The sequence below is a fragment of the Theobroma cacao genome, chromosome 7 (assembly GCF_000208745.1).
Source record: "Theobroma cacao cultivar B97-61/B2 chromosome 7, Criollo_cocoa_genome_V2, whole genome shotgun sequence".
NCBI lineage: Eukaryota > Viridiplantae > Streptophyta > Magnoliopsida > Malvales > Malvaceae > Theobroma > Theobroma cacao.
The window spans coordinates 6,391,822-6,419,282 of NC_030856.1; the positions used below are offsets into that span (position 1 = coordinate 6,391,822).

At 34.2% G+C, this 27,461-nt stretch overlaps 2 protein-coding genes and 1 long non-coding RNA gene across 5 annotated transcripts; all 3 read left to right on the top strand.

Annotated features, from left to right (window-relative positions):
* On the top strand, window positions 3,071-18,436 carry LOC18594159 (increased DNA methylation 1). 3 transcript variants are annotated; one of them, XR_001928781.1, is made up of 9 exons: window positions 3,071-3,377; window positions 8,704-11,650; window positions 12,916-13,039; window positions 13,788-13,870; window positions 15,600-15,841; window positions 16,484-16,570; window positions 17,097-17,196; window positions 17,373-17,654; window positions 17,739-17,898. XR_001928781.1 is itself a non-coding variant. In XM_007021642.2 (9 exons), the coding sequence occupies exons 2-9, from the start codon at window positions 8,735-8,737 to the stop codon at window positions 18,395-18,397; spliced, it is 4,413 nt and encodes a 1,470-aa protein (XP_007021704.2). In that variant the 5' UTR covers window positions 3,079-3,377; window positions 8,704-8,734; the 3' UTR covers window positions 18,398-18,436. The 3 variants fall into 3 exon arrangements, 2 of the variants coding, with proteins under 2 accessions (XP_007021704.2, XP_007021701.2); XM_007021642.2 differs by having other exon boundaries at window positions 3,079-3,377; window positions 17,373-17,574; window positions 17,739-18,436; XM_007021639.2 differs by having other exon boundaries at window positions 3,080-3,377; window positions 17,373-17,574; window positions 17,655-18,436.
* On the top strand, window positions 19,360-23,551 carry LOC18594160 (probable beta-1,3-galactosyltransferase 14). The gene is made up of 7 exons (XM_007021643.2): window positions 19,360-19,858; window positions 20,110-20,262; window positions 20,350-20,432; window positions 20,563-20,662; window positions 22,096-22,209; window positions 22,750-22,892; window positions 23,179-23,551. The coding sequence occupies exons 1-7, from the start codon at window positions 19,488-19,490 to the stop codon at window positions 23,265-23,267; spliced, it is 1,053 nt and encodes a 350-aa protein (XP_007021705.2). The 5' UTR covers window positions 19,360-19,487; the 3' UTR covers window positions 23,268-23,551.
* On the top strand, window positions 24,862-27,161 carry LOC108662860. Its single transcript, XR_001928707.1, has 3 exons — window positions 24,862-25,003; window positions 26,122-26,175; window positions 27,000-27,161. It is a non-coding gene; the product is annotated as an uncharacterized LOC108662860 (long non-coding RNA).

The following is a 27,461-nucleotide window of genomic DNA, read 5'->3' on the forward strand; positions in this document are numbered from 1 at the left end:
AATATAATATCAATAAACAGTTTAATGAAAAAGCAATCCCGAATAAAAAACTTAATGGTTCACAAAAATCTAAACAAAAAAAAAACAAATAATTTGTAAGAAAGAAATCAAGCAATCTCTAAATCAAAAAGTAATAGTTAATTTTAGGTACTTAATCAAATCCTTATTTTGTTGCTTTCAACAAAAAATGACTAAGATGGTAAATCCTAAATCAAAATCACCAAGTAGTAATTATAAAATAAACAAAAATTTTAAAGTTGAAAATATTAAAAATAAAATAAGTACATAAATTAAACTTACCAATTATTATGACATGAAAATTGAATCATTGACTAAAGGTCTTTTACACAAAGAATGCTGACAAGTAAAAAAAAAACGTAAAAAAAAATGACTTTTTAGTTTCTACATACGTTTTGGAGGAGTATGGTTTAGGAATAATTCTATTGTAATATATTTTATTTTTATCCTATTAAAATTAGTTGTTGATTAATTATTGTAGGGCATCTCACCAAATAAAAAATTATTGTATAGACAAAATTATAAAATTCTAAAAAAATAAAAATATATTAGAAAAATTTTAAAATTTTTATAAAGGCAAAATTATAAAATTTCAAAAGAAAAAAAGTAAATTATAAAATTGTTTGGGGGCCCCCTAGCCCCCTAGCCCCCTTCCTCTTCGCCTCTGCTTGCGATGCTGGTAGCAACGAGGAGGAATAAAAAGTAACAGATCAAGTGGGAGAGAAAATGGATTGGGACATGGAAGGTCACGACACAAGGAGGGGAGAGGAAGAAGAAGGTCAGGCCAATCGGACAGAGAGGGAGCTTGTGTTTTGGAAATTATTTTATGCTTTTTCAGGACGTAAAACAATTTACAGAGTCAACAGTTTATTTTCCATTAATTTCGTAAAAAAATTTACTTTCTGAATGCATTTTCACTTAACCAAACATTCAAAGATACTGAAAATATTTTTTGAAAAATATTTTCTTGCTTTCCACGCTGACTCTTAGTGTGACCAGTTTTACCATAATGATTACACAACATATCACCTTTAGTTTTTTTTTTTTTTTTCATCAACAGAACTTACCATAGCAAAGCCTCAATGAGAGGTTGTGATTGCAGACGTAAAGCTCTTTGTGATTCTTCTCTTAATATCAAGTTATAATGTAACTCGTCCAATAAGGAAAAAGACTTCAGCATCACAATTTGAGATCTCGAAGCATCATATATTTCCTTAAATCCATTTAAAAATCTAAAGACATTGTCTTTTTGGCACCGGTCAACACCCTCTTGGAAGCAACTTTGATTACATTTACGATGGTGATAATGAGGTAAAAGCCTTGATTACTTTCTTGAAATAGACATCAACAGCTCTTGTACCTTTAGAGATGTTTGACAGAAAAAATTAAAAGCTTCATATCTTGACATCGTTGGACTTAGAGAATCTTCTATTTAACGTGTTTTAAATCTGTGATGTCGAATTCATATTGAAAACGATTGAGGCAATTATTGGTAAAATACACTCCAGTAACCATAGGTGGAGGGAGGGGGGCTAATAGGAGCCCCTGCCTCCTCCAAATGTTGAAAATTTTATATATTTTTTCTTTTACTTTAAAATTTTATTTTTATTTTTAAAATTTTTTATAATTTTATCTCTTCAAATATTAAATTTTTCATTTTCGTCTTTTCAAACCTAAAATCTTAACTTCGTGCCATTGCTAGTAACCATGCCACAATTGAATTGCTACATCTTGTTCATGGCATGTGGAAATCATCAGTAACCTTAGGCTCCGATATTATCCCATCAATGAAACCTAACTTGTTTTTGATTAATAGTACCAATAGATAAGATCAATTTCAGAAAGCATAATTATTTAAGGTGAGTTTGAGGTTTATATCTATTGATCCATGGTGATCGAAATTATGCAAGAAAAATGGTGAATAAAAGTTATCAAGAGGTGAGATGATCAATTATGAGTTCGATGAAATTGCCATTAAAAAAATTCCAAGAATCAATTCCATCAATTGAAAATTTTTTTGAGAAATTGTGCAAGAATAGTAACAGAGAACCCTAGAATTTTTAACTCTACTCTAATACCATGTAAAAGAAAAGTTACAGAGAGGAGAAATTGAGTTAAAGATTAATAGAACTACTGCTTATTTCATTGATCATCAACTAATTACAAAGGAAATTTATTTACCCGCCAAGGAATTCATTATACAGAACAAGTCAAAAAAGAAAAGATAACTAACTTCCCAACTTTTTGCACTGTTACGCTATCTAATTACAAATTCTACCCGTAACTTTCTCTAACTAATCAGTCTAAAGTCACGTGCATAAACTATTTGCCTTTGAATTGGTTGAATTTATTTATGTTAAAAACCCACTACTTGATATATTGTGCAATCTCGACTGTTAAATGCATGAGTTGATGTATCAAGGAAGACATGGGAGAAAATGGCAAGCCTATTTCTAGAATTTTTACGTATTAATTAATGTTAATGGATAAGATAAATAATCCAATCCACTAATAAAATTATAACATGATGAATATTATTTTCGAAAGTAAACAAAGTTCCTAATCAAGCAATTCAATTAGGAACATGTCATTTATTACACAGTGATTGTCAACTTTCAAAATTGGGCATAAATAATATAAAGAAATCATAAAAAAACCTAACCCACCATAGCATATTCTTTAGTGGATCTCTTGTTATTCCTAATTTGACAATTTAATATAATTTGTTTTGAAGATTGAATAATTTTTTTATTTAAAATTTTTATATACTAAAAAGGAAAAATCATGCAAGGCAAGCTTACCCATTTTCCATAACAAGAGAAATAGTAAGATTTCATCAAGTTATTATTATCAATACATATATAAACCTTATTTACTTATATTATGTGCTTTGAAATATTGAATAAAAGACACAGCAAAAAAGATTAGTAAAAAGAATAATAAAAAAGGGAGTGACGAAAGCTAAGTGCGCAGGGAGAGAAGTACAAATAACATGACATATACACTCACATGGAGGAGTGTAGAGAGAGAAAGAAAGGAAGAGAAAGAGAACGGGGCCTTCTCTCTCTCTCTCTCTTTTTTTTTACATTGCCATCTGTTATATTGGGGAGCACTATTCGGGTTTTTCAAAGCCTCTCAGTTTAAAAACTGAGGGGGCTTAGGTCCTTTGCATTTTAAGCTGATGAAGCCGAAGGAAAAAAGAAAGAAGGAAAACCCATTTTTGTGCCTTTTTAAAGCTTTCTATTAAGATTCTCTCTTTTTTGAGATAAACCCATTTTAGTTTTTCAACTCTTGAACCCTAGATTAAAGTTTGTTCCTTGATCTACTTTTGCATGTTGATCAGAACATGCATTGTAAAGGTGAGCTCTTTTTGTTTTGTTTTTTTGGATAAAGTTTTGAAAGTTTGGGTGTTTGGTATTGGATGAATGCATGTGAAGTTTTGTGATTGTGGCTTCTTTGGTTTTGATCTGCATCTTGTTTGGTTTTCTGGGTCCTCGTATATTTTGGATTTTGATTTCATTTAGCATTTCTTGTGATTTTCTTTTCTTTTTTTGCTGGACTTTTCTTTTCTAAAGTTTCAGATTTTTTTCGGATTTGTTTGGTGTTGTTTTTTTTTTTTTTTGAATTCAGGTTATATATGTTTGATACATAATAACTTGTGATGAAAAATTGAAAATTTTGGCTCCTATAAAAAATAAAAAAAATTCAAATTTGCAATCATTGTTACTTTTAACTTGTGTATGACTGAGTTCTGCAATTCCAGGTAAATGAGATAAATTAAATATATAAGGGGTTAAACCAGGGAAGGTTAAGTATGTGTTTTGTAGGATAGATGTTAGTAGTTTTTAGTAGAGGAAAGCATACTGGAGATGCAGACTGGGGAAACACCTGGTTGCTAGTTTATAGTGCAAGTGCATTTCTTTATTGATTCTGTTCTGAATTTGGATTTTTGTTGCACTCAGAGTATGAGTAGTTCGATTTTCTTTGTTTTCTATATCTTTCATGAGGTACGGCTTGGCTTGTTTTATGTGTGAGCAGAAAGTAGGAGGTTAGTTGTTAGTTTTGAAATGTAGGCGAATATTCTAATTTCATAACTGCATGCGTAGTAATTGCAACGAAGATCCAAAGGTGCACGAAAATAGAGGAAAAGACATCGAACTAAAATGGTTTGGAGTTGAATTTTTTGTGTCAAATGGAATTTTGGGCAATTTTGGTGGTGGTGGGGTCATTGAAGCTGAATTTTGTCGCTTTTAAATCTACTCTTTCTGGTGCAACATTGCGGGGAGAAAGAAAAAGAAGAGTGGTGGGGAGATCCATTAAAAGCTTGATGAAAGAGTACAATAATTAGTGCATGTTTATGTTAAGTTGATAATACAGCTAATCTTTTGAAATCTTTATTTATGGCACAAATTTGTCAAGAGCACACATATGATACGGGGAAAAGTTTTAAAAATCCCTTGATAGAATGATTTATGTATTTTAAGAAGTCATTACAATAGTTGTACTGGAAGTTTCCTGTATGTAACATGGAGCATTAACCATAGGTACAGCTAGATGTACATTCATAAACAATATGGTGTTGCTGCATCCCATATGGGGAGAAAATAGTAATTCTAGAAAATTAACTTTAATGGTATTGATTGAAAGGTAACATCATTCATATAAATTAACTGGTATTAGACAAGTGGAATGGTTGATGCATTTGTACCTTTCTGATTGAAGGCAATTATCACTTGAAGGCTATTTTGGTGCATCTTGTCTTTGAAAATATGGCAGCATTTGCAGCAAACTGTCAAGCAGGAATTAGATCATGGCTAATCATATACTTCGATGGCTTGTTGTTCCCTACACTACCTGGTGGGATGCAAAAATTCCATGAGCATAGTCGAATCTTTACTGCATGTCTATTCAAGCAAACATGTTTATTTTATAATTCAATGTTAGTTTCTTTATTTGTGTTTAAATGACATCGCCAATACACAATCATATAAGTGTAGTCTTTGCATTCCTCTGGAAGTGGATGGAATCCTTAGCTTTGTCTTACGTTAAAGGTTGGTTCATGATCACGACGTGCTACAACACATTGTAAAAGTAAGATACAGATAGAGAAAGAGAGCAATAATGTTATTCTCCTTATTTTATTGTTGTTTGTTTTAGTTTCCTATACCTTAGCTGCTGTTACTTTGCTATTTGTCATGCTGGTTCAGTGTAGACATTGCTGTTTATTTATATCCTGAAACCTTGAGTTCAGTTGAGAATGTGAGATTTCCATCTTTCTTTTCTTCTAAAGGCACAAATAAGAGAGGAACAAGGAGCAAATAATTCAGATATAATGTGTATATGAGTTTAGGTGTTCATGTTTTCAATTGGTGATTTGACATTAGCTTAGGTTGTAGTAAATCATAAATCTGATACCCAAGTGGTTATGGCTGTGGATGATCTTGTTGTTAGTAAATAACAATTTTAATGTTTTCTTCATAACATGATTTGAAGGTAATCGATTATGGTCTGTTATTGTTATCCATTTATCTTTTGTTCCATATATTTTTCTCGAAGACTGATTTTTTTTTTTTAGCAAAAGAAAACTGTGAAGGTGCTATTGGTTGATATTATTGTTAATATTCTACTTTTTAATTAAGTGATGTCAATGCGGATAAACTTTTTGGCAGTGGATACAAAAAAAAAAAAAAAACAAAAAATCAAACACCATTGGTGTTGCAAGATGTTGAGCTTACATGAAAGAGAGATTCCATTCATGTCAGTTTGACATTTAAGTATTTTATAGCTCTCATATTTGTGACTGTTTTAGTCAGGACTAAGCCAAAGATGAACAAGTTGAACCTTTGCAAATGTTCTTTATTCCCAAGCTATGAAGATGAGAAACATGCGTTTTGTTATTGCAACCAGATTTCATTTATGGAAAAGTTGGGGTTTTCGGACATCATTTTAATTACTGGGGAGGAAACTTTTTGTAGTTTTCTTTTGTACTGTCTTATATTGTTCCTTCATTTGGAAAATAAGCATCTACTTTATTGCATGCCTTTAGGTTGTTTCTCTCTTTGGTATCTCTTTATGATTTCTTCTATTTGGTGACTTATGGCCTGCTTTATTTGGCACATTTATGGTTTTGTCTGCATTGACTTTAATGTTCATTTATGCTATTATATTATAGAAGAATTTGTAAATCTCTCCATATCCCTCAAAGTTTAGGATTCCTTTTATGGTTTTAAGATTATTGTAGATTTATATAAACTCTTACGCGTGGTGCATATGCATGCATCATGTCTATCTTTAAATTTCTTAACTTTGGGATTAATATGTTATTTTATCGACTTTCATATTCTAATATTCACTTGTGCATTAGTGGAGGTGTCTCTTATCTTTGAAATGGTTTGCAATGCTTCATGCAGGCATAGAAGTTTTTGTTTAAGTGTTTATGGTTTAGTATTCTAGATGTGCATCATTGATTTGGTTTAACTGATAATGATTGTTTATGTAGATGTCTCTATCAATTATATGGTGGCATGAACTTAAGTGTTTTTTCTATTTATGTTTTCTCTTATCTGTCATGCTCATGCAATTATCTGTAGCTTATGAACAGAGAGTCTTTCCCTTTTCTGTTCTTTCCTTTCTAAAGTAATGTTTTGTCATAGTTGATGACTCTTATTATAAATAAAGTTTTATAATTCTGATGGAAATGAAGAATTTTGAAATGAAGTGTAAGATAAGAAATAGAGGTTCTTGATAAATTAGATTGAGCATTTGGAGCAAATTAGAGAAGTTTATATTGGCATCACCTTGACCTCAGCCATGGCATGCCTTTCTTTTCCTTGTGATAATTCATATTTATTGTTGGAAGTTGGAATATAAATCAATTAGTTTTCTTTTTCCTTGTTTTTAGGTTGACTTGCTAGTAATAGGAGTCTCATATAAAAGTACTGTTCTAGTTCATCTTTCTATCCTTTATTTCAATTCAAGAGTGCTTTTTGTTGAAGAGGTTTTCATGGCATGCAGTTTATTGAGCGAACTTTATAAATCCTGCAATTTTCAAACAAGTGGCATCCAAAATGCATAAAATGTGCCTTTTAAATAAGAGTGAAATATGAAAGCTGGAATAGTCATTTAGAGTTGTATATACAAATTAAATGTTATTGTTAATTGAATGGTAGAAAAAAGCACTATCTTTTCTTGTCTCTTGACAAGATCTATTGATATAAAAAACATGGTTAAACTTTCAAGTATGATGAGAATTTACTTAGAGACTCTTACAAAACACAACAGATCTGGATAACAAGAAAGCAATTTAAAACCATTCCAACTTCATACAAGGATAATCTTAAATATGTTAGATTTGATTTTCTCGTGCTGTTTGTGTCATCTGAGCTCCACTATAGTGATCTAGCAATCCATGTGAGATGTGGAGGGCTTGAATGTTGCCTTAGTCATTAATGGGATGCCTTCTCCGGTTATTGTTGTAGTGTAAAGCTGAAGAATTACCTGGTGCATTTGGCATTATTCTTGCAGTAGAAAGATTTTTGCTGAGCTTGGTAGAGATTATTTTGATTGATCTAGAGAGAGTAAGCATGTCTGGTTTGACAAGCGGGAGATATGTGGAAATTGAAAGATTTATTTGCTTTTATTCATAGCACTGTGGGGTGTGGATGGATGGGTGGGTTTGAATGAATGTGCACAAGCACACGTGTATTGTGTGTGGTGCTATGGTGCATGTTTGAAATTTGATTATGAGTTATGGTTATTGATACTGCTTTATTGATTAATGACATACTCTTATTAATTCAAAAAGAGAGCATAATAGAGAAAAACCACATATGTATATTATAAGCAGTAAAAAATTTAATTGTGTTTTTCTAGTTTAGTGATACTTTTAATTATTTTAACTTATTAACATATTAGTGTATAAATAGGTTGAGTGGCATGCTATCATGTATAAGAATTGTTTTCATTTTTCCTTCCAATTTTTGACACTTGCTCCTGCAAATTTTTAATTTTTATCTTTCTATGTACTATTTGGGTAATGAACTTGGGTATCGGTAAGGCTGGGATTTTTTTTTCTTTTTTACCCAGGGGGTGGGGTGGTGGTGGGGAGAGAATGCTGCTGCTTAAGTGAGTTAAAATTTAACAAGAAAGACTCTGTGTTTCTCCCTCTTTTCTGCTCAATTCACATGGAGTGCTCTGATTGTTAGGATTTTCTAATTAGTCTATTTGAAATCATATTTTGATATTTTGTATTCCTACCTTCCTTTTTGCTGGTTGGATTCCGTGACCTTGTCAACGTTGCCCTTTCCTTTTTTTTTTGTATGCATTAAATTGGAAATCCTTACTCTCTTGTTATACCTGAATGGTATCTATAATGAACTCTCCATATTACTGATTGATTGATGTTAAGGCAGTTGGTTTCTTGATTTGTGGTCTCGTATCCTGTACATGTTAATTGTTTGTCTTTCATGTAAATGTAATATAACTATACGATGGTGTGAGTGATGTTGCTCTAAAGTTAATGTAAACTTAAGGTTTAAAGTAACAATTAATTATATAGCAATTGTCTTCTTTGTAAGTCTTTATGTTACTCTTTATTTTGTGGTTACCATTTAATAAATGGTTTGGACCTAACGTATTTGTTCTGGAGGAATACATCTAATGCCTTAACTTATTGCTGGTTTATAGATTATGCAAAGTTGAACTGCATTTAGCAGAGATGTCGCTCAGTGCAAATATTGAAGATCTGCACAATGATGGTTTTGAGGGGTCACATGATGAGCACTGTATTTTGACGGAGGTTTTCTTTGGAAATGATACTGGCAGCACAAGTAAAAGGTGTCTTGTTACTGGAGTTATTAATTTTGAATGTGAGCATAGCAAGCATCCAGATACATCACTGTGTTCTAACAGTGCAAACTCAGCTGTAACAAGTGCGTCTTGCTCAAAAAATTTATACCAGGAGGATACTAATGCAGTAAATGAGACTTATGATGGGGTTTCTGTCTCAGGTAGCTTTCCTGAAAGATTTACTTTGGGAGAGAGGGATGACCAGAATGTGAGTGTCAAGCGAATGAAGTTTTCCGCTGGTGAAGTTTCTAGGTGTAAAGCAGAAAGGAGAAAGGCTTTGAATGCACCATTGCAGCCGAAGGAAATTGTTAGTGGCTTGTCCTCAACACCTACAGATTCCGTTTGCCAAACAGTTACGCTCCATTTAGTTGAGTCATCTGCTCAGGGGGTTACATCTAGTTGCTATCTGTTGAAGCGGCATGTAGAAAAGGACAGAGGTGCTGAAATGGAAGATGTTGATGTTACTAAGTCTAGAATACAAGACTTAGATTCAAATGACAGAAAAGAAGTGGTAGCTTCACCTGTCTCACAGGAGAGTTTTGCATCAAAGCTTGTAGTTTCAAGTCCTTCTGCCACTGCTGTGGAGAAGTTTGAGTCTCCTTTATGTGCTGATGAAAGAGTTGGTGGATTTCAACCATCTGGAGTCGAAGAATCTAAAAATTCTGGGGCAATGGACCCTTCGAAGGATCCTCGTCCTCTTCTTCAGAGCCATGTTTTTCACATACTCAAAGGAGCAGGCTGGTCTATTGAGAGGCGTAAAAGACCCAGTAGGAATTATATGGATACAGTTTATAAATCACCTGAGGGGAGGTTATTTCGTGAATTCCCAAAAGTTTGGAGAATTTGTGGTCAGGTTTTGTTGGCTGATAGGTACAACTTCATGCTGGAAAATGATGGTAAGAAATGGACTGATATGAGCCAGTTCTGGTCTGATCTATTAGATACATTGACAAATATTGAGAAAGAAGTTGACCAATTGAACCTTTCTAATGCATTGGCTCAGCATTGGAGTCTATTAGATCCCTTTGTAACTGTTGTATTTATTAATAGGAAGATTGGTTCATTAAGAAGGGGAGATGAGGTTAAAGCAGGTAGAAGTTTAGTTATTGAAAATAACAAGCAAAATGATGCTGTTTTGGCACAGAGAAAAAACAGTACAATGGAAAAGTTCCATTCTCAGGGAGATTTGCCAGATCAGCTTTGTGATTCTTCTCAGGCTGCTAAAAGCTCATTGACAGCTTCCGATAGGAGTTATGATGACTGTGATAAGCTATCAGGCAATGGAAGTTTGTCAAAATTCTATGGTAAAATGAGTAGTGGGGCAGTAAAATGTCTGAAAGGTGTATCTATTTATATGGCTGATCAAGTAGGTACATGCTTGGTAGATACTGACAACAGGTCAGAAACTTTTGGTTGCATGGTCAAAGGTCTGCAAATGGCTTCGTCACATGCTTGTGGGTCAGATAGCACCTGTGGTCAGCTAGGTGGTTTAAAGGATATTGATCGTGTTGCTTCTGGAGATGTTACCAATATGCGTCAGGGTTTTGAATCTGCTTCCCTTCACCAAGATAGCAACACAAGTTCTCCAAGCTCTGACAAACAAATTTCTGAATTTAATGTAGAAGCTCCTAATGAGGTTCCAGGAGAGGTATCATTCATGTCTCTGGAGGAAAAAGATAAAATATCTGGAGCTCCATATGCTGGAAAGGTTGGATATCTTCCACAGCATTCACAGGATAACCATCCAAGTTACCCTAGTGATAGCCTAATTCAGTCTGGGCATGGTGAAGATCAGTTGCAGATATCTGCTGAAGCTCTGAAATCTGAAACGAAGGATAAAAATTCTGTACAAGATGTTATTTTGAAAAAGAGGGTACGCAGGAGATCTAGAAAGATATCCGAAATTAGATTGACCACGTTATATCAAAGTGATGTTCTATGTTCTTATACTCCTGATATGAATGAACAGCCAGATATTCTTGCATGCCAGGGTCAACTAAATTCAAAAGAGGTCCAAGAATCCTTTGTAACCAAAGGAAACCTCCAGAAGTCCTCATCTTTTGGCTCTTGCCTACACCAAGTGGAGAAAAAAGGCTCGAAGTTTAAGAGGATTTGTGGCAATCGTGATGCTTCTAAGAACAGACAAAAGAAATCAACTAAATGCCAAATTCAAGATGATGACCTGTTGGTTTCTGCAATAATAAGAAACAAAGACTTAAGCTTGAGTGCTACCAGATCCAAATTGAAGGTGCCCAAAATTAGAGCTCGGACCAAGCTCAAGAGCAAGAAGGGTCGCTGCAAGTTGCTTCCTCGAGGCACGGGTAAAGGAGGAAAGCATATTACTGAAATTAAGTTGTATAATATTGGATCCAGAACAGTGTTCTCATGGTTGATCCTAGCTGGGGTAATTTCTCTGAATGATGTCATTCAATATCGGAACCCCAAGGATGATGCTATAATTAAAGATGGTCTTGTTTCCTTGGATGGAATAACCTGCAAGTGTTGCAACAGGGTGCTATCAGTTTCTGAGTTTAAGATTCATGCTGGATTCAAGTTTAACCGTCCCTGCTTGAATCTTTTCATGGAATCTGGTAAGCCTTTCACGTTATGTCAGCTGCAAGCATGGTCTGCTGAGTACAAGATGAGAAAAAATGGGATCCAGAAGGTTGAAGCTGACGAAAATGATCGAAATGATGATTCCTGTGGTCTATGTGGGGATGGTGGTGAACTGATTTGCTGTGACAACTGCCCTTCTACTTTTCATCTGGCTTGCCTGTATATGCAGGTTTGTCCTTTCCTCTGTGTTTTTTTGCACTGATCTGCACTTTTTTTGGTCATAACTTATCTGCAATCTTTATTATTCTCCTTAGTTTGTTTTCCTTTTCGTGCAGCTTCACTAATTTTACTTATCTCAAATATATATGCCCAGTCTTACTTATCGTTGTTTAGTCTTGCAAATTTCTTTTGCAGTTACGAAGGGCTATTCTTGGTAAAATTTCATTTTTGATTGCAAACATTCTATATGTTATTTTAACTTTGGAGCTTGTAATAGGACATATAGTGTAAGTAGCAATCATAACTTTGAAACCGATCTAGTTTACCTCTATGACAATAAAATTTGAGCAAGTTTAAGCTATGTCATCTTTTGCATTTGCATGGTTAGATATATGGGTCTAGAATAGCACCAGAGCATTTGGCTCATTGGTTGGTGCATGATCCCCTTGCCTAAAGAGTAAGGTTCGAATCCCCCCTCCCCCAATTATTAAAAAAAAAAAATTTGGCTCTAGAATAATAATTCTAGTTGAGATATTGCCTAGTAAATGCTTATCCCTGTTGAAAGGGCTGTATAATTGAATATAATGTTTCATAGACAACAGCATAATGAGCTTTAAGAATAACAAGATAGACAAGTGAGAATCATGTAGGTGCTGTGCATTTTGAGCGATAGATTTAACCGATGATTTGTTAATGGAGTTTAAGTTTAGGAGTCCAATAGCAGGCATCTTATATTTGTACAAGATTGAGAACATCAAAAACAGCCATGGCAATATTGATGCTTACATTTTGTACATAAAACAGGTTGTGATTTTCTCTTCCTTGTAAAAAGAAATTTATTTTATGTACAATATGTATCATGTAGAAAATGTGTAGTTACTAGTATGTTCTCTTGACTGCCCTGATTCAGTTCAAACCATACAAGATGGTCTTCGTTTCCTCTGTATTCTTATTCTATAGTCTCATAAATGTTGGTAAAAACTTTCCTCTCTCTTCTTTGTTTTAATTTTCTATCTAAATGTTTCCTTTTGGCTTTGAAGGCATATAAACATACTAGTGAACAATGATTTTTCCCCTTATTCTACAGTTGGGTAGTATTTACTCTTGGTATTATGACTTAGTTTCGCTTCTGTGTTCTATAGATCATGTGGATTACTCTAATTTCTTTGTTTTGTTTTTTCCCTTCCAAGTGTGTTGCTTTATTATAGGTTTCCCTTCTTTCTTTTTTTCCAAATTACTAATTACTTCATGTGCTCTATTTTTTTTTGCTTGCAGGAACTACCTGAGGGCAATTGGTATTGCTCAAATTGCACTTGTTGGATTTGTGGGAATTTTGTTAATGATAAAGAGGCTTCAAGTTCGATTGATGCATTCAAATGTTTACAGTGTGAGCACAAATGTAATTCTTCCCCCTTCAGTATGACATTTCCTCTGAAAAGTTTAGATTTTTATGAAGACAGTCTACAGTTTCTTAAAATATGATTTAGACTAAAAAGTCTTACCTTTAATTGGAGGCAGGCTACTACTTACTGGTCTTAAAGAACACTTATCTTTCGCTTGTTTCTTGATATAGTTTTCTCAGTGAGCACAAGGTAGGAGAGTGTAACATATATAACTTTTTGTTCAAATTGGAGTTGGTTATTTCTGTTGTAGAGTGTAACATTAAGAACCTTTATAACGCCTTTTTCTCAGCATGAAGTTCTTGATTGTTTTTCTTAACTTAAAGCTTTTTGTTGAAATTGCAATTTGGCCCTTTTATATAAGCTTAAAAGATTTAGGTTTTTCTTCCTTTTTTTTTTTTGCTTTCGTATTGTTTCTAAGTATGCACAAACCCATATCACTAATTGATAGTTATGCATCCAATGCATAATGGAGTGCAGTTGAGTAAGCTTCTCTGCCATAATCCAATAATGCTAAGTAAATGTCTTGCTATTCTCTGTTTTTTTTTAATAAAAATCGCCAGGAAATGTAAATCTCCTTTCAGGACTTGAAGTAGTTGTTTCATGAAATCATTATGGACAACATACACATTTACCATTTTAAGTTTGTTTTGTTTGCTTGTTTGTGTGTGCGCATGCGCTTGTTATTATGCTTCTCTTTGTGATTTGTGTTTCTAATTTTCTAGCTATCATAACATTTGTAAACAGATCATAAGGCATGCCTGAATGATAAAAGTCAGTTTGAAGAAAAGGTTTCTGATACTTGGTTTTGTGGGGGAAGCTGCGAGGAGGTACTTTTGAGATTCAAACTTCTTGACTCTAATTATTTTGTTAAGAATATGTTGAATTTAGCATGTAGAGAATGCTTTATCTATTCTGTGCATGAGTTCGAGTCTTTTCCCTTTTGTGGCTTGTTTTTGTGAATATCTGGTTATTTTAAATCAGCAATTTGGTAGGTTTGGGCTGGAACATCCCTTTCTCATCCCAGTGCAAGATAAAGTTGAGCTGCCTGGATCTTACTAAACCCTGAAAAGAAAGCGGGGGTTTGAAGCAGCTCTTTCATTTTAGTCCATGAGCTGCATAATAAATGCTGTCATTTGCAGCTTTGTTGGGCAAATGCAGGCAACATCTAAATTTCAATGTGGTCCAAACTGTTTATGTAGAAAATGCTCTATATTGATTAAAGAATGACATTTAGACACAATATGGTCAAGTCAACATCAACCACATGTCAGTCTCTATGAAGATTACTTCCCAATGACATTTCTTCAAAGGCTATATCATCACCCCTTTTAAAATTTTGCATGCAAGACCACATGATAACAATACTTATCCATGCAATGCAGCCTTAGCCTATGCACTGAACCCAAATCTTCTTCTAACTACTCTTTTTAATCCAATGTTTATGGAGTAAGAACTTGCTGAAACTATTTAATTAGGTTTGGGCTAGGCCAAACCAGGAAGCTCCAGTAAGTACCCTCTCTACCTCTAACTTGTTTGTCCTTTTCTTCTTGCTTCCTTTTAAATAAATGGTAGCCACCTTGAGTTGTTATTCTAAAAGCTGCTTGTGCAACTAGGTTATGTACCCTCTCATCTCTTCTAGTGCTTATTTCCCGTATTATTTAGGTCTGGCCTGTTATTGTGTAGGTTATTGCAGTTCTGTCCCTTAGCCTGTTTTGCTTAACACTTTGGAATTTGATTGTTAGTCTCATGTAGACCTAGGAAATTTTGGTTGCTTGCCTCTACAAGCTGATGGAACCTTTGCTTAGAATTCTGCTATAATGAATTTACATTTTGATGTTATAATTGTTCCTCTGTTTATCCTGTTTTTAGAATATTTGCCTGATGCAACAATATTAGTGTGAGTAACTTAGTTAAAGTGATTCAGTCCACCATTTTTGTATTGTGTTGACCTCCAGGGTCCAGCTCCTTGGATTCCTTTTCTTTTCATTTCAAGATCATATTATTAAAGAATGTGACTATTGAGAAATAAAATGGTGGAAGTTTGGATCCTTTCTTCTTTGTTAGTGCGCGTCATTTAGCCAACAAGGAGAGATCCACAAGGTCAAATACCTTCTAATTTTCTCTTCTACTCTTTTCTTTAATAAGTGATTGGTGTCTTCTTTTTTGATAGTTGTGTAGCCCATAATGCCTGCATTTATGTTTCCACTATTCTAAGTTTTGTTTAATGTATACTTATTTCCAATTAAAAGCACTTGTTCTTGCATTTTTAGCTATGCTGCATCTCAGCTATTGAACTTGAAGATGCATGTGATTCATGTCAACTCCAGAGTTCCAATCCTGCCATCACAAAAGACCTTACCTTTAAATGATCATTTGTTGTCTATTGTACTATAACTCTCACTGCACTGCCCATTTTTCTAACCTAAAAGGCAATCAGTTGCTGCACAGATGTTGGCTATGATTGTTTAGCTACAACAGTTCGTTGGTTGCTGTGGGTTGGTGTTTTCCACGTATTTGCATTCTAAGTTCTGATACAAGGTTTACTGATATTTGCAGGTGCACTCAGGTCTTAGTTCTCGTCTGGGGATGATTAATCACCTTGCTGAAGGCTTTTCTTGGACACTTCTTCGATGTATTCATGAAGATAAAAAATTTCACTCTGCTCTAAGGTTTGCCCTGAAGGCAGAGTGCAACTCAAAACTGGCTGTTGCTCTGTCCATCATGGAAGAATGCTTTCAGTCTATGGTTGATCCCAGAACAGGGGTAGACATGATACCCCATCTCTTGTACAATTGGGGGTGAGAGACCTGGCCTTTCTGATAACTTTCCTTGGCTTTTACATTTCTACACAATCTTTTTCTTTTTTTTGACTCCTTTTACAGCCTAACATTTGATCACTACATTGTTTTATAGTTTGTACTTAAAATTCTGTTCATTTCATGCTCTGTCATCATGATCATCTATTTTGTAGCCATACTGGTTTTTTAAGTTCATTTCTTTCAAATTTTAGTGTCATCAAGTCTTTGACCTGTCTCATTCTATGCCACTCATAATTTTTTTTCCTGGTTGCTAGGTTGCTTATAATATGCTTCTATAGGGTGAGCCCTGCCCCTATCCTATTTGGTTAGATGCCTATTGGGAGTTATGGCCTAACTGAAATGAATCCATGTTGGTTTTAATCTTGTGTGTTCATGTATTTGAATTCTGTCATCTATATGATTTATAAAGAGTGGCAAGGCTAGGATTATCTACCAGAGAAATGGGAGAAGATTATTGGATAAAAAATACAAACAATAATAAGAGGAGTTCTTTTAATGAATGATTATTATTGAAAGTACTTGTATGCTTCCTTGCAGTTGTTCGAAGCTGGTAAGCAAACAGAATGTTTTTTAACAAAATTTGTGTTTACTAACATGCTTTTGTTGTTTTTAAATGATCAGGTCGGATTTTGCACGCCTGAATTTTTTTGGATTTTACTCTCTTGTCTTGGAGAAGGATGATGTGCTGATATCTGTAGCATCCATCAGGTAGTATTGATATTGTCCAAAGGTATTTGTTATTTAAATAATTTTTTAAAAAAACAACTCATAACATATCATAATGTTATGTTATCCCTTGTTTCTTGCCGAATGTGATATGAGAACAAGTTTTGACAACAAATACTTTTTCTTTATCCAAATATATATATATAGTGATGTGTTGGTGTGACACTTGTTAGCATCTATGTTTTAAAAAAAGTTGAAACCCATCTGCTATAACTTATATGGTTGGTTATAGTTGGGAAGCATTGAGGTTTTTGTGCATGATTGATTGGTGTGGATTAATTCTGTCTGGTTGAATTTTCATGATAATGTGAATGAAGACTTGAAATCTATAGATCTGCAAATTTGTTTTAAGCCCCAACCATTCAATTTTGCCTTTTCTTCCTCCAGCCTGGTTTATTAAACAAATATCTCACGTATTTTAAGATTTATGATATCTTAGTGAGTTCGGAGCCTTCTACTTGGTCCACAGTCTATTTTACTTTCAGTCTTTCTCTGTCATTTGCTCTAGGATACATGGGGTAACAGTTGCAGAGATGCCTCTTATTGCAACTTGTAGCAACTACCGTCGGCAAGGAATGTGTCGACGCCTTATGACTGTTATTGAAGAGGTATTTATCTCTTGGCAGTATGTTCAAATATTATGCACAAGTTGTTTGTCCTTGGAATTTAACTTTGCAAGTCCCTCACAGTTGATCGACATTATTGCTTATGATTTTTCATATGAATCCTTTTTGTGACTTAATTTCTTTGTTTTGTTCGCCGTCTGGATAAATGCTGCCTCTAGATGCTCATCTCATTCAAGGTGGAAAAGCTTGTGGTAACTGCCATTCCAAATTTGGTGGAAACATGGACCAAGGGTTTTGGCTTCAAGCCAGTGGAGGATGATGAAAGAAAAACACTTAGTAAGATCAACTTGATGGTGTTTCCCGGAACGATATTGCTTAAGAAGCCCTTGTATCAATTCCAAAAAGCAGATGGACAGTCAGGTAGCTTCATTTCCTCTTAAAGTTGATTGTCTTCAAGTTCTAGAGAAACAAATTTGATCTCCATGGTTATACATGAGCAGGTGATACATCATCTTTGCAACAAGATAAATCAACTGAACATTTGAGACAAGAAGAATCAACTAATGTAGGCATTCATCCTGTAGGAGATCGATCAGCCAAGTCTGTACAGCCTTTTGATGACAACTGCTATGCAAATGAAGCCTGTGCCAAAATAGAAACTGAGCTTGTAGGAGACAAGAATGAGCAAGAATTGGAACTTGATGGAAAAAGGGAAATCACTGATGGTGTTGGAGAGGAGTCATGCGATAAACCAGCCTTAAGAGATTTAGAAACTACTAGATTAGGTATATGTACTAAGGGACAGCCTGTAGATGAATCTATACATTGGTCTGACAGTAATTGTTGCTCCAAAGATGTTAGGACTGAGCTCGAAGACAGGCTTAGAGTTGGGTCTTCTCAAGAATACCCTGCTGCAGAAACTAACTCTGCATCCCAATTGGATGGTTGCTGTTGCGACGATGAAGCTGGCGCTGAATCAAAAGTGGAGTCTGTGCAGCAATCAGATTGCCTTCGTTTAGATAACCGTAGCGCTGAAACGGATGACCAGGTAGTTGAAGAAAAGAACATACAAGTAGTTGAGGGTCAAGAAAGTAGTTTGCAGGAACAATTTTCAGAGGTGTCCTGTGAAAAGCCAGATTTGGCATTAGTTTCTATTGTTAAGACATGTACTTATAACGAGACACTGGTTTCTTTAGAGGAACAGCTGCAGAAAGACTGTGAGTTGGATGTTAAGTGGCAATAAAATTGTAAATTTAGGAAAATCTCATGCTTTTTTCCCCCATCTTTTCAGGTTTGGCCACGGTTATAGCAAAGATTTCCAACTCCAGTTACACCATATGAACCAAACTCTTCTCTCATAGACCAGGGCCTGAATGTCCATTGAAAAAGAAGCAGGAAAGAAGTCATATTTGGCAAAAGAGGATTAAATGCTTAATGACCCAAAACTCTAGAAAGAAAGTTAAATGTCCCTTTGATGTATTAGGAATCATCATCTATAGGTGGTTAGATGTTTTCTTGTACAGGAAGCATGACTTAATAGATTAAGCACAGCTTTCATACAAGTCTTTCCAGTGATAGTTAGAATGTCTCTTTCTCATCAGAAGAGACTGAAGAAAGCAATGGAATGAGAAAAGGGCAACCAAATGCACTTCCGTGCATTGTGTGTATAATATTATTAAAATCATAAAACTCTTTCTTCCTCATTTTCTTCTAACATTATAGACATAATATCTAAGTAACCTTCACAACTGTTCAAAAAAATTTAAAAAATTTTATTTTTTATTATATTGAATTAAATTCGTATATTTTTATTTTAAATTAAATTAATTTTTATAATTAATAGTTAATTAACTGTTATTAATTAAAATATTACTTATTGTTTTATATCCGGTGGTATGTTGATCACGTAATTATAAAATGATTAATAATAATTAATTAAAAGTTAATTATAAGAATCTATTTAATTAAAAATAAAAATAAAAAATTTAATTGAATGTAATAAAAAATAAAAATTGGTTAAAATTTTTAAATAATTTTAAAACTTTTTCGAATATTGTACTTTACATGTAGCGTCACGTTACATTTAAAAAATGAATTGGACTAAGAATTGAAAATGATTTGACCCGTACCCGAAACCCAAACCCATAAACCCAAAGATCCATATAACGACCACTAACGGTAGATCAAATCCAATAAGTCTGGGAAGACAAGAAGTTTTCTTCCCTTTGTCACTCTCTCACTCCTTTCCATTTTACTTCCCTTCCACTCCAAATGAAACCTTCCTTTCTCTCCTAAACCACTTTCCACCTCCCCCAATCTCCCCAATCACAGCTATGCCCTCATCTCCCAAATTCTTCAATGCGCGCACTTCGTCGCTGGCCACGCGCCCCACCAGGTCAACGGTCCTGATCTTCTCCGCCCTCCTCGTCTTCGCCATTGTCTCTTTCCTCTTAGCCCTCTCCTCTTTCCTTTCCTCCGGTGGATCCGGTTACCGATGCCGGAGCTCCGACCCGAGATCCGTCCGGGTTCTTTGGGACAGAGCAGGGAATGGGAATAATGGTGTCGCCGGTGGAGATGACGATAATGGGACGAAGAGGCATAAAGTTATGGGCTTTGTTGGGATCCAAACCGGGTTCGGTTCGACCGGTCGGAGACGGTCCTTGAGGAAAACTTGGATGCCTTCGGATCGTCAAGGCCTTCAACGGTATGTAAAAGTTTTTGATATAGTAGTATAATTTTTTTTAAAAATTTATAATTATGGTAATTTTAGTTCTAATTTATTTTGAAATGAAATCAATTGCATTTTCGTCTTAATTTTAGAAGAGAACGATTAAACTTGAATTACCGTTATATTTTAAATACCTTTAAAAAAAAAAACGTTATATTTTAAATATTTGTTCATCCGTTAATCAAATATAATTTAATTTTAAACTTTTTTTTCCATTTCTTTTTCAGGTTGGAAGAAGCAACAGGATTAGCATTTAGGTTTATAGTCGGTAGAACAAATGATAAGTCAAAGATGGCGGAGCTGAAAAAAGAAGTTGCAGAATATGATGATTTCTTGCTGTTAGATATCGAGGAGGAGTACAGTAAGCTTCCATACAAAACGTTAGTTCTTTGTCAAATAGTTTAGTTATATCTGTTGGTCATGTTATTCTTTGAAAGAAAATTGCTTACTTAGAATTTATGCTTCAGGTTAGCATTCTTCAAAGCTGCGTATGCACTCTTTGATTCTGAGTTTTACGTCAAAGCTGATGATGATATATATTTAAGGCCAGGTGACTTGGTTTATTAACTCTTTTAGGCGTGCGTTTGGTGTTGTTCTTTACCTTAATGGTGCAGCTTTGTGTGGTTAGTTAACAACGTTGTGCTATATATTAGTTAACAACGTTGTGTTATATATTTCAGATCGACTATCACTTCTATTAGCAAAAGAACGTTCTCACTCGCAGACTTACCTTGGATGCATGAAAAAGGGGCCGGTATTTACTGATCCAAAATTGAAATGGTTAGTTCTGGTAAATTTACTGTTTTAATCTATGTTTTAGATATCTCTTTTAACTGCTTTCTTGCTTTGTGTTTCATGTGCGTGTTTCTCCTTAGTTGAGGCGGTGCGTTCTTGCTGTAAATTGATATAAGAGAGGATAGTTTGCTATTTTTGGTGCTTTTTTTTTGGACAGATGCTATCTTTGGTTGATATGGCATCTATTAAAATCTCTAAAAACATTTTATTAAGGGCACAAATGTTGAGGAAAAGTCAGGAAAGCACTTTTTTTTGGGTGTTTTAAGCTATGATAATAGGAAAGGACCTTAAAGAACCAAAAGTTATTGAAAACCAGATCAGTCAAAGTGGGCTGCAAATTTACTCACTATCAATCAGTTTGTAGAATTTTAGGCCTTATGAGAGTTGTACTTCTTTCCACTTCTTCAGGTATAATGGCACACCAAGGATTGTGACTACAAGGGTAGCAGAGAAATTTTGTTTGTACATTATAATCTTTGTCTTAGCATCTACTATTAGAATCATCACATAGAGAAACTAACTCAACCTATTAAGATGGCCTTGATCTTGAATGTATTCATGTGAAAGGATGGATTTCTTTGTTGATAGTTTCATCTTTTAAGATCTATGGTGCTCTATACCTTCAAATATATGTATTCATACATGCATGCACACATACATACATATGTCCATACATATATTTGAGTATGTATGAATGCATTCATGCATGCATGTATGGATGTATGAATATGCAGCTCTAAAAAATTCTCTAAAAATTGCAAGAGTTGAGATGCACGACTGTGGTGTTAACAATAGATGATGCATTTGATTTTACCTCTTTATAATTAAGATGTTCTCACACATGCATCTTGTAGATGTCTATATACTCTCCTTTGTTGGTGATTAGATGTGTAGTATACCATGTTGTAATGCACCTTGTTACATTTGTATTTGCCCACACATCGACTTATACACTTTTAGGATAAGGAAGATATAGTTTGAAGCTTTTTGTGAAAAGATATATCATGGTTTGCTATGCTTAATTATATTCAACAAGATTCAATATTTGAGGGTATGGGCTCAAAGGTTGTCTTTACATATTAACATGCAAAGTCATATACCTGTAGAAACCTTGAAGGAAGATTTTAATGTGTTATATTACTTTCCGAACCAACAGATATTTACTCCTAGAGCTTAGGCATTACCCAAACCTTGCAGTTGTGCAGGCAAACATAAGTGAAGGGTCATCAACAGAATTTGCTTAAACAAAATATGTTAGTCATTTCTGTTTTTCTTTTGGATACTAGAATGTCAATGAGACCTATGTTGCCCCAATAATGTGTTTCATGGATCATAAATTTATGCTCAGCTAGTAGATCATAAATTTCTGCTCAGCTAATACAATTTTGATGTAATCAAATTTGACTAAATTCATGCAGGTATGAGCCACTATCCTATCTACTTGGCAAGGAATACTTTCTTCATGCCTATGGTCCAATATACGCTCTTTCAGCTGATGTTGTTGCAAGTTTGGTTGCTCTGAGAAACAACAGGTACTCTTAATGATTTCAGATCTACTCACATTATTATCTGTTAAACCATTTCTTTCTATTTTTATTTTTTCTTGTTCCATCCTTGTCTTTATTTGGATTGGGAACTTTCACTTGTAGACAATGTATGTTTGTTTCCTAAACACCCAAGTCCAACCCTTATTTTGAACTCAGCATGCTTAGCTTGAAATGTTCCTCAAATGTTTGAACCCTTGTTTTGAATTATTTTGTCATGGCTGGCCTTGTTTCTCAAGACATCTAATATAAACTGAACATTATGTATACTAATCCAGCTTTATATCTTTTCCCCTCCTCCTTTTGTTGTGATTAAGGAGGTTGGAGATTTCTTTTAATGGAAATTGTATTTGTTTGAAAATAAAAGTGGGATTGTATGAGGAATGCATATTCTGGCGTACACTTTGCAAGAGGTTCTTATCCTTGACAGCTCCTTTTGTAACATTAGATGAAGTAATGTTACTGATGATGCTTTATCTTCAGATCTCTAATTTATTATGTTGTTTTGCCACTTTGTATGAGTTGCAGTTTTCGGATGTTTAGTAATGAGGATGTTACGATTGGTGCATGGATGCTTGCAATGAATGTAAACCATGAGGATAACCGAGCATTGTGTGAGCCAGACTGTACGCCATCATCTATTGCTGTCTGGGATATCCCCAAATGTTCAGGTTGGTGTCCATTTGAAGCTTACAAACTGGTGCACCAATAATCATTCTAAGCTCCAAGAGTTATTAACTTCTATGGACTTTAGAACAGAAAAAAAAAGAAAAAAGAAAAAAAAGAGGGTTGGTGTAGAAGTTGTTCTCTTTAAAATTTAATTCTTAATCCTTGGTACGGTACATGATCCCTGAAGATTTGTTTACTGAAATACGATGGGTTATATATTTCCCACACTTGTTTTACCGTGTTTCTATCAGTCATATGCTGTGTTGTAACGTTACTCTGGCAATGCAGGATTGTGTAATCCAGAGACGAAGCTATTGGAACTCCATCAGAAGGATGCCTGCTCGAATAGTCCAACTTTGCCATCCGATGATGATTAGCTTTCTTGGCCTTGAACTTGCACGGGTTTTGTCCAACTTGAGAAAATGTTTCAGAGAATTGCTGGCTCTACCAAGTTGATCTTGCTGCCACCAGACATATCTAAACTTCCCTCTTCTTGTTCAATTACCTCAAGCCATTTTTGTCGTCCACAATTTTTTTTTTGTGTGTGTAGTGTAACATACAAATCTTTTTTTCACCGACGATGTAAGTTGCCAAGAGATTTTTACATTACCATTCTTTTTAAAGATTAAAATGAAAACTCACTTACCTGATTCCATTACCATTCTTTTTTCCATGTATCGATCTCCGTCGTAACATGCTAGATCCAATTATCATCAAAGATTAATATACATTCTTGTAATAAGATTATATTTAACGAGACAGAAACAAAAGGAAGGGTAACAAAAAGAGATATCCGAATGCTACACACTTATGATATTAATTATGTAGGCATTGACCGGAGACAACCAAATACAGTAATAGTAATCTAAAGAAGCAAAAAGATATTAATTATGTAGGCATTGACCGGAGACGACCAAATACAGTAATAGTAATCTAAAGAAGCAAAAAGAGGTACCAATACCGGATCACAACAACAACAAAAGCATCTCAAAGTATGCCATTGCTGAGAAGAAAGGCAAACACGATCACAACAACAGTAAGAGCATATCTAAATTGACTTGTACGTAAAATGAAACGTTACCTAAAACTCCCCAGTCCAAACATCGTTACCGAAAATCACCATCTTTTTTTGTGCTGCAATTGTGTATCTTGGAGCACCGTTGGCAGCATTCTCTTCAACTCGAAAGATAATTTTATCACCAGGCTTGAGGCTTTTAGCACGAGCGTACTTGCGCCAATTTTTTTGAAAAACAGGTTTAGCATAATCTTTACCTTTTCGTCTAATATAGTATCCAAAATCCTCCCATTGGTTACCGGATACATCATGGACTGAGAAGGATATTGTCCGTCCTCCTTCGTAACGAGGCAGATGCTCCCTGAAAGCACTAGGAATTGCCATTTGCTTCTTAACATCAACCTTTGTGAGGTATTTCTCGAAGGACCGCATAGCTGAAAAGAACACTACGAACCGAGCTCACTTTAGCTGAATAAGAACGATTTGCTTCTCTTGGACTAACACCCTCTGACCCTCCTACCTATTTATAATAGTTAATGCGAACAATCTTCGTCGTCAGATTCTTATCGATGATTATGCAAAAGAGGTTTGAAATGACAGCATTCAGCGTCCCCTGCACGTAACTCTCCTAGAAATGTCATTTTCCATTGTAAATAGAACTTGCTATTGTTCATACATCAAAGAGTGTTTGGTATAATACCATTTGTAATACCCCTCACAAAGTATTTATTATAAAAAAAATTAAATTAAAATTATTAAGCTATAGTTTTATAAAGATAAATAAGTAGATATTATTTTAGTATTTTATTTATTTACAATTATGACCTGTCTTAATAATTAGAAAATAGAAGAAGGGGTCTTTAAGTAAATAAAGAAGTTTAATTAATATTAGTTTTATTTATCATGTTTAAGTTAGTGGAGTTAAGGTCAGTTTATTATTACGTTTAAGTTAGTGGGGTTAGGTAGTTTATAAGTTTTAAAAGAACAGACAACAACTTACGTTAGTTCATTCATCAGATTCAAACAACAGACAGTCAGAAAGGCTTAATATCAGGGAAGAAGAAAGACAGAGGAGAGGGAAAGAGATTGCTGATTAAGGTAAGTTTGGGAATTATATTTTCATAATTTGGGTACAAAAAACCCTAAATTAGATATATTTTTTTATTTTTTTATTTAAATCCGGCACTTTTCTCATGACTTTCCGGTAGCATGATGGGTACCAATGGAAAGTTCTTGAAAAGATCTTTCCAATGGGTTTTGTAGCATCTTGTTTGGCCTTATGGTTAGGAATATATGAATTTTTGAAGTTAATTAGAAATCTGGTTTTCAACAGTTTTGACAGCCCGAATTTGGGTCACCGGAACTCCATATTCCGGTGACGTTTTTGGTCGTTTCTTTGAGGGCTTTTGTAGTATGAAATTAGATGTTTAATTTGGCATCAATGTCTTGGTTAGAGGCTTCTTGTGTTAAGAGAATTAAAGCCTCAAAGTAGGCTCATTGATACTGGAAACCCAGAAATCTGGGTATTTCTGTGATGATTTCTTGAATTTTGGCTTTCGAAACTTAGGAATCTTGTGGTCTTTTTAACCGAAACAAATTTTGGTCTTGTACTATGATATGCATACTTTAAATTGATGTTGATTTCATCACTGGATATAATTCAGGTTAAAAGATATGAGAGCTTGAAGTAAGCCAAATGACCATCCAGATTCTGGAAATTCCAGAAAACAGAAAATCTTTTTTTTTTTTAAATTTGTTTTAAAATTTGATTTTAATTAATATGTGATAAATTCTATTGTAAATTTCATAAATATTGGATATGTGATTTCTACTGTATTTTTATGTTAAGAAGTATGTATCTTTATATTTTATAAATTTATTTCTTAAATTAGTAGATTTTATTAAAATATCAAAATTTATGAAATTAATTACAAATATGATTTTTACAAGTGAAATTAGTATTATTTCTCTATCTGAAATTTAAAGTCCTTACTGATTTTATGATTTAAGTTTAATTCTCAACCTTATTGGAAATTTTGTTTAATTCAAAAATATAAATAATAATAATATATCACCTTATTAACAAAAAAAAAAAGTTCATAAATTGTAATAGGAGTCGCTACACACCCTAAGTGCTTAGGATGGTCAACGAAAAGTCGCATTGTAGGATCTGTTTGCAAATTTAGTTCTGATTTTTGTGTTTCTCGAAATACTAGGCTACTAAGAGGATTTTCGGATTTGCTACTTGAAAGTAAAATTTACGAGATCATGTAAGTGACTGATATCCCTTCGGTGTTTTCACACCTTAAAAATTAGCTTCAATCTGAATTTGTACATGAGATATAATATTTTGTCCTATGATTTATTAAAATCGGGTTAAGCATGCCAAAATGTATATGTATATGAGTTTATATGTTGGATTTAGAATGTTGCTTATGCAAAGCCTGATATCTGATTTCGAAATATATATGACTTTATATAATGTATGCATATATGATTTCGCAAATATAAATACAAATATTTAGTCTGAAACAAATATGCTTTTGTGGTGTATGAGATACGCTTGAGAAATTTGATATACTGTTTTATGAACTTTGGGTAATCTAAAAATATATATTTCTGTTTTGTCTCCTAGTATGGCTATGCTCTGACCCTGCCAATGGGGGTTAAATGTTGGCCATGTCGACATGTATTCTGTGATTAGAGATCGATCTCCCAACCGCACTACCGGTTACAGAATAGTAGTATTTGTGATATCTGTTCAGTGCAGCCAATGGTTGCTTTGATATGCTTCTGACCCGTGCCACCGGGGTTAATTGTGGTTCTATTTCTGACCTATGCCACAGGGGTTAAGTGTGGTCGTAGCATGTTACAGGAGACCATTAAAAGTTAAATATGGTGAATATATTTGTTCTGTTATTTGAATGCGCAAATTTTGAAGTATATGATTCCAAATAAGATTACCCAATATTTTGTCTTGGCATTTGTAAATGATATTTTGCCCTAAATGTTTTAAGCATGCTTAATCCGGCTGAAGGGATGTTAGTTACTTGCTGAGTAGTTGGACTCACCCCTTCCTTCAAATTTTTTTCAGGTTGTGATTTGGTCAACCACGCGGGAACTTTGGGGAGTGATGTTTAATTTAGTAGCACTTAAATTATCTAGGATTTATTTAAATATTATGAACATCGTACTATCTTAATTAGTATTCAGACTTTTATCTTGACTTAGTAGCTTTATGGTTTTGGAGATTTAATTTTGAATATTGTCAAATTATGATATTTGGAAATTCTGTCAACAGATATAGTTTATAATCACTAAATTCTTCAGGTATATTAGTCTCTTTTAGTAATAGTTTAAGATATATATTTTAGAGCCTTGCATGTCTGTGGGATTATACCTTACAGGTATGCGGCGTCTGTCATGTCTCGGGTCTGGGGCGTGACAGATTTAGTGGTATCAGAGCCAAGTTAGGCATAATTACGTAGTTACATAACACTTGTGCGAGATTCGAGAGATGGGTAGAAAAAAAAATAGGATTGGGACGTTTTCCCTC